Raw genomic sequence first — 8,027 nt, forward strand, 5'->3', positions numbered from 1 at the left:
AAAGTAGAAGTCATAGATGGGCCCGCAGAACTTATCACGATTTTTCATGAGCCCACGTGAAATGTTGATCATCGAACCCCAGAGCATAAGATAAAATGTGCCATTTGAACCCCTCGTGTTACCCCAAGGCACACGCGTAAACTGGCTTCCTGTGACATGGAAAAATAGACCAGTGATATGGAGCCATGTCAATAAAAACAATTAATTTTAACAAAAACTCTATTTTAAAATCTATTTAAATAATTAAAAAAAATTGAAAAACCCAACCCATCCTCTCCGATAGCCCACCTCGCCGCCGCCACTTTCTTTTTTAAAAATTTTTAATCATTAAAAATTAATTTTAACAAAAACTCTATTTTAAAATCTATTTAAATAATTAAAAAAAAATTGAAAAACCCAACCCATCTCTCCGAATACCCACTTCTTACCGCGCGCCATGCGGTAATATTGCCACGGCTTCAAAATCTATTTAAATAGCGTTTTTGTTAAAATTAATGTTTAATGATTAAAAATTTAAAAAAAGAAAGCGACGACGGAAAACGAGGCGGCGGCGGAAGGAGGCGGCGGTGGCGGCGGTGAAGTGGGCTATCGGAGAGGATGGGTTGGGTTTTTCAATTTTTTTTAATTATTTAAATAGATTTTTAATGATTTAAAGCAGTGAGCTTCACGCGTGTGCCAGCTGGCACGAGGGGGTTCAAATGGCACAGTTTATCTTATGTTCGGGGGTTCAGATGGTCAACGTTTCAGTTGGGGGGTCTAGATGGAAAATCAGGACAAGTTCAGGGATCCATCTATGACTTTGGCCTTACCTTAATAGATAGTCGATAATTTTATCTATCAAATTTTATCAACTTCGTCTAGCTCCGGATTGACCTATTAATAAAGTAAAAAACTCTTATTTTGAAACATTTTAATTTTCAGAACTCGAACTCCTTATATTCATTTTACCTTTTTGAAACACATGATTGACTTCTCTCTTGTAGCATTCTATATGGAGCAGACGATGGTTTTTGGTTTTCATGACTTTTCCGCTGGAATGAGACAAGATTGTGATTGACATAATTTTTATATAATTAATACAATTTAATGTGTTATAGTAAGTTATTTATTATTTATTATTTATAATAGGTTATCTACCATAAAATACTTATTAGATAAAATTTATATATAATTACTTTTTAAGTAATTTCTTTAATTGAATAAATATTTCTTATATACATAATGTATAGTAAGTGCATCTAACCTAAATTCTTTCCTCTTTCATCTTCATCGTGGAAAGGAAATTTAATTATCCAAGTGTCTAGAAAGGGAATAGAATATCCAGAAAAACAAAACAGAAACAGTTCGTCATACTTTTATTTGATTTGGAACATTATCTTGTTTACTTGATTTAATAAATAAAAGCTCCACTAAGTCATCCTAGTGGAAATTAATTTTTTTTTTTTAAAAAAAACAAAAGTTCGTCATACTTCGTGCAATGTAAGTAACTACTGTATAAAAGATTTGATGATTCATAGATCACTATAAACGTTAGAAATTAAGTTCCCGAGTACCACGTCAAGGAAAAGAAAAGACAAAAGAGAGAAGTGTTGTTATCTCAAACGATACCACATACACAAGTTCCATGAGACAAATTTTAACCTTACAATTTCTATTTGAAGTTAATTATCAGAAAGTTCCTGATAAAATTGAACTTTTTCATCCAATATTTGTGGTTGAATTAATTCGTGTGTACGCAAAGGCTGTATAGCGTGCAGCGTGCTGATTGGGCCGGCCCAAAAAGTGGTGAAACCAAAATCATTCAGGATGTTACGATCATTCTGATTACCTGGTTAGAGCCAACAAGCAGGTTAAGCTGATATAGGCAAGAATTGAACCCTTTTGGACCTGAGGGTTGGAACAGAAGAATCGAGATTAATCTCAGATTGGGGTTAGTGGAGTTTGATTTATTGAATTTACGCTCCAACAATGATTTGGTTATTCTGAGGTTATATTGATGATGTAGAGGTTCATATTCAAAATCAAATGTTGTAAAAGCAATTAGACATTGTATACTGAAATGATTAAGGGTTTTTATCCCTATAGTACCAAACAGCTCGGGTTTTAGGACATCATGGTATTCAAACTCAACAAAACAAATGTCATTAACAAATGAAGTTTTCTCCGTCGATAAAGCACCTCCACAACCAAGAGATTTGAGATTTAAGTCGTGCAAGTTAAGTAAAATCACTATTCGTCATCCTGTGTAAGGTGAAGGGTTAAAAAGAAAGACAGAATAGATGTCGCTAATGTGTTGCAGGTGCTTCAATTTCTAAGCTTTAAGCTTGAAGCAATGGCAAAAAAGCTTGGCAATTGGCAAGATGAGTAACTTAAAACACATATTTCTTCTATAATAATACACAAACCAAATGATCTCAGACATTGAGAAAAGAAAATATCGCTGCATAAAACAGAGAAAACAACTGCATCAGGCGATTCGAAAAACGCAAGGTCCTTAGCATAAGAGCTGAGCTAAATCAAATTTGAAGACTACATTACTTGATAATCCTACTTAAATCACAGAACCAAAATCTTGCAATAATTTACTTGTGGTATGAAAACCTTCACATAATGAGTTATGTCTATAACCCTATTCCTGGCTGGTCTGGCATGAAATGAACTTATAATCGTGGAATCGACTAGATCATTAGATTATAAGTTTATAACCCTAGCCCATTCCCATTTTTGATGGAAAAGACATCCTTAATAAAAGAATCAATGTTAATTTCAGATGATCCACCCTTTGCAGTGGAACACTGACATATTTTCTGCATTTCTTTCGCTCTTCGCCTCGTTTCCATCACTTCATCATTTCCAGAATCCATAAACCATTTCAACAGGCTAGAAATCTCTTCCCTCGTTATCGAACTTTGGTGATTATCTTTTTTGACCCTGTAACCGATCTTCCAATCTTCAACAATTTGCTTGCTGTTAGTTTGTTGATCCCAGAAAATAGGAAAAGTTAGCATTGGAAGGCCTGAAAATGCTGCTTCTTTAGTCGAATTCCATCCACAGTGCGACCAAAATCCACCAATTGAAGGATGTGATAACACCTTCAATTGGTCACACCAGGGCACAACAAGCCCACATCCATTTTTCTGAAATCGCACAGTTTCATCACGTGCCACCCAAAAGAATCGAATACCACTATCGTGCACACCAGCCACGATTTCATCCAGCTCAGCACAAGTAACAGAAAGGAAACTCCCTTGTGATATGTACAAAACAGAACCGTTTGGTTGAGCATTTAACCACTTAATGTACTCTGGTTCATCGACAGAGGTAGTCGCGGAAGGATCTTTTTCACTAGTGAAGTAAGGTATTGCTGGACCAACCGAATAGACAGGGGTTGGAAATTTTTGCTTTAGAGCATCAATAACGGAAGATTCGAGCTCATAGACTGAAGTGAACAAAAGATACTGTGGTTTAGAAACTGTAGAAAAGATCTCCGTTATTACATCCAATAATTCTTGCCCCTTTCCCTGAAATGGTGTAGGAAGATCTAAAACGCGAATCGAAGGGATTCCAGGAATATAGTCAACTTGTTCTTGAATTTTTCCTGTACATGAATAATGATAAAATTATGTAGAGATACAAATATGTAAATAGAAATGGTAAATCGATAGTTTGCTCTTGGAGGACACATTCAATTAGGATGGCAGACTATTTCACCTAAAGAATCGTGTCATAAGATAAAAGGGACAGTAAAATTGTTTAGATTTTATCACGCACACAACTAAAAACCAGAGCTGTTTTAGATGCTTTTTTGAAGGAACCAGGAAAATTTTGAAATATTTTCAGCAGAGTGAAAACTGATTTCTGGCCTTGGCCCACTTGACATGTCTAGGAGAAGTGGTAGCTAGAGGTAATGGTTGTGCAATGACTCAACGGCTAGCAGTAGAGGTGGTTGCGTAGTAGTAGCTGATGATGGAGGTGATTAGTGGTGGCCGGAAATGGTGGTTATGTGGTCAAGAAGCTGAGAGTGGCGGCTGGCGGTGCTGATTGTCCAATGGAAGCTGGCGCAGGAGTTGCTTGCCTGAATGGTCACTCAACTTGTGTTAATTGGCCAACAAAGTCATTTTTTTGTCCTCCGGAAGTCATCTTATTCCAAGAAAATGCTCAAGCGCTCGTATTTGAGAAGCCTTGAGAGTGACAACGAAAATAGGAGCGCTTGGCATTTTTTTGGAATAAAAAGTGATGAGTCAGGTAGTGGTTGGATTTAGGGTGGGATTTTAATTTGGTCCAAATTCTAAATTAGTGTTTTAGATATTTTCTTAAAAAAATTAAACTAGTCACGCATTAATTCTCTCCGGAAAACACAAAATCCGCTCAAGACGGCCATTGGATTGAACTAAGTAAGATACTTTTGAAAGAAAAAGACAAAAAAAAAAAAAAAAAAAAAAAAAAATAAGTGACTTTGATTGCCAATTATCACAAATTGAGTGGCCAGACAATCAACTCATGGTGGTGGTTGTGCGGTGATAGTCGATAAAGTAGTTATAAAATGTCACCTTCTCATGAAACTTTAAGCTAATAACATTTTAATGATTATAAAACTTAGTACAAAATCTAATTGAATTAGACCTGTTCAGAGCAAATAATTACTGTAGTTGTTAAGCAAAATAAATGCTTCTTTGGTTCCACTTTAGACGACACTGCTTTCATTTTAGTATATTCTAACAAAATTGACACATTTCTATATTTTAAAATTTATTGATTTTACATTTTTATTTTACGTACCCATAAATGACAAAATTTTATAGTAAAAAAAATCTCATGACATTTTCAACACCATAAATTCTCATTTACTTTTGGTATATATCAGAAGTAATTATTTCTTAAACTTCCTACCTAGTCAAACAAAGTCGTATAAAATAAGTCAGACGTGAATATTCATGTAAAGGAAAAACAAAAATGAATAATAAAGTACCTGTCAAATAGGCTTTAAAATGTCCATTTTGAGCAAGAAGATCCATATGAAGAAAAACAGAGAACACAGTTGCCGACATAGTAAAAAACGAAGCCACCGGAATATTCATCCTATTCCCCAATCCAACAACCCAATTCATATGCGTGTCATACACTATAACACTTGGTTTCATCAACTGCCCACAAAGCCCATCAATCAATTTTTCAACTGGATCTTCTAATTTAGTTAAAGTCGCTCTAATAAATCCAGCAAAATCTTTGGCACGACCAATTTCTGAAGGAATAACGTTAGGGATAGTTGCATATTTAATGTTGTCTGGTAATATGTCGGATTTTATAAAGCTGTGCCACTCTTCAGTGACAATGAAAGTTATGAATATGTTGGGATTTTTTGTGACTATGATTTTGCAGAAATTCATCATGGGATTTATATGACCTCTTCCTGGATAAGGCATTGCTACAATATGACATGTGATTTTTGAAGAGTGTTCCATTTTTTTTGCTGAATAAAGTGGAAATTAGTGAAAGTGAGAAGTAATAAAATGGTGGTGAGTAGCTTGGCTTTGTGCAAAGCTCGGATAATATAAGAGTGCTGATGAGTGGACAGGGAAAGCGTGGGAGTGATGATGATATTGTGGTCCCGCCACTTACTTTGTACCATGTTGCTTTTTTTTTTTTTTAATTAGTACATGTAACCTAACGTGTACGAAATGTTAAAGTTTGAGTTCAACTTTGATGCACGGAGCTGCTAGTTCCATTTTTCAATTATTAGATTGGCTAATTATTTATTTAGTTTTTATTAAGTCAATTGTTTATTTGTTAATAATTTTTTAATTATTTCATTAGTTAATTAATTGTTTATTTGTTAAATATACGATAATAATTTATTAATTTTTTTATTAGTTACTTAATTGTTTATTTATTAAATATATGATAATAACTTGTTAATTATTTGATTAGTTAGTTAATTGTTTATTTATTAATTATTTATACTAATTGTATGCTAACTAATTGTTAATTATTTGACTTATCTTTATATTTTAGGATTGAAAACCCTTAGTTTAGGATTCATAACTCATAGCTTAGGATTGAAAACCCTTAATATAATTTTCTATAAAAGATTACATAACTAATATTACTTGTTAATGACTTATTTAAAATACGTAAAACAGATGGGTTACCACAATCCTTAATAAAATTTTCGATAAAAGATTACATAATTAATATTACTTGTTAATGATTGATTTAAAATACGTAATACTAATACTACTTGTTAATGATTGATTTAAAATGCGTAAAATAGATGGATCACCACCCTCTTGATCCGGGGCCCTTCGACCAAGAGTTACTCTATCTACAGCCCGAGCATAGGTCGCAACATATATGGACATCTGACCTGCAGCCTGAGTCTTAGGTCCGTACCCAGTTAGGGGACTCAGCATGGGAGATCTTAGCTTCTCGCCCCCCACATCCTCGTGTCCTGGATATACTACGTCGGGGCGGTATCTACCGGGTACAGCACGATAGGTCGCTAGTGACGGCATTGATTGAGAGGTGGCGACCGGAGACGCACACATTTCATCTCCGCACCGATGGGCTACCATTACCCTTTAGGATGTGGAGGTCGTTTACGGGCGGGGTTGATGGACGCCCGTTATATATGAGGAGCCTTCCGTGTCCGCCGCCTACCGGGATGAGTTGACTAGGCTCACCGGTTTCGCGGCTCCGGATGGTCATATTTTCGGCCGCAGTCGGCTTTTGTTGTCGGCCCTTACGCTCACTTGTGCCTCGCGTACACGTACGGCATCCGATTGGAGAGGATACGCCTCGGCCGATGTTGACCGACGCGCGCGTCTATACCTACTCATCATATTCGGGGCCATCCCGCTCCCGAGCACTTCGAGGTTCGCATACGAGCTTGAGGTATCTTTGGTATATCGACGATCTCGTCGAGATAGGATGTTATAGTTGGAGCGTTCTTGTGCCGGGCTACAGACGAGGATTCCGCCGATGTTCTATGGGCACGAGGGTAGAGGTCCCCGCATTTGCTCGCTCCTTCGGGTAATATATTTAAGTGTGTGTAATTAAACACAAAATATTTTTTTTTTAAAACGACGACTGATAAAATATTTTTTAAATGACTATATCAGATATGGGTGTGGACTAGGTTGAGACCTTTTCAGCCCATACTAGCTCACCCTCCCGCTGACTATCTTACTGTGTCGATGCCATACGTGCGGAGATGGTCGCGAGGCGTACGCCGACGTGTGGAGACGCACCACAGCCTTCTCCCGTTTAGGGATTAGCTAAACCGCATGACGGCGCAGACGGTATGTTCATATTTTGGATCCACACGCTATACCACATAGCTACTATTTTAGTCTTTTATTGTTAAGTAGTTCAATTCTTTTTACAGGCTTTTATATGGACGCTGTATGATCATATTTTGAATGAAATGCCCCGGCGTTTTGTGGTTGGTCGGCACGTGGATGTCGCGGTGTCCATTGATACATATGGATATCGTTGAGTATCACGAGCCCGATCGTGTGTTACGGCGGTTTGGGTATGTACGGAATATACCACATCGGCTCTTTGTTTTGGGGAGCATGACCATTTCATGCGAGGGACGAGCGTGCGGCGTCGATGATGCATGGCAACTCCATATCAGCGTGACCCCGCAGTTGTGATGTGAGGATGGCGAGCCTAGCGATGGTCGGACATGACACTCCCATCCATGTGTACATGGAGTGGTACATACGGATCACTCGCGTCGTTATTGGCAACCCTTAGGCGTCGTCCAGATGGCCTGGGATATGTAGCTCTCGCAGGAGCGTACAAGGCGCTGGTAAGTTTTATTAGTCTTAAACTTAAACCATCGTCGTATGTAATACTTTACAAATTTATTCAATTGTTAATATTTGCAAACATATACAGGTACGGACCGTTCAGACGATGCGCTATGAGAGCACTGTCGTAAAAGGCCCGAGAGACGGCGGAGTATGCGGCCACGGATGATTGAGCTTGCGCGAGACCCCGTATGAGACAGGCACATGACTTTG

At 37.4% G+C, this 8,027-nt stretch overlaps 1 protein-coding gene across 1 annotated transcript; it reads right to left on the reverse strand.

Annotated features, from left to right (window-relative positions):
• Positions 1–2,365: 2,365 nt before the first annotated feature.
• LOC132052948 (UDP-glycosyltransferase 87A1-like) lies at positions 2,366–5,569 on the reverse strand. The gene is made up of 2 exons (XM_059444696.1): positions 4,970–5,569; positions 2,366–3,598 (listed from the first exon to the last, which is right to left on the reverse strand). Exons 1-2 carry the CDS (start codon positions 5,460–5,462, stop codon positions 2,700–2,702), a joined length of 1,392 nt encoding a protein of 463 aa, XP_059300679.1. The 5' UTR covers positions 5,463–5,569; the 3' UTR covers positions 2,366–2,699.
• Positions 5,570–8,027: the final 2,458 nt, after the last annotated feature.

Source organism: Lycium ferocissimum, chromosome 4, assembly GCF_029784015.1.
Source record: "Lycium ferocissimum isolate CSIRO_LF1 chromosome 4, AGI_CSIRO_Lferr_CH_V1, whole genome shotgun sequence".
In the NCBI taxonomy this organism is placed as follows: domain Eukaryota; kingdom Viridiplantae; phylum Streptophyta; class Magnoliopsida; order Solanales; family Solanaceae; genus Lycium; species Lycium ferocissimum.

Bases quoted from the DNA above. Each gene is read 5' to 3' on its own strand.
- LOC132052948 (XM_059444696.1), bottom strand. From the start codon at position 5,462: ATGGAACACTCTTCAAAAATCACATGTCATATTGTAGCAATGCCTTAT. The intron at 3,599-4,969 runs GTACTTTATTAT...ATTCATGTACAG, and splicing joins TTTTAAAGCCTATTTGACAG to GAAAAATTCAAGAACAAGTT.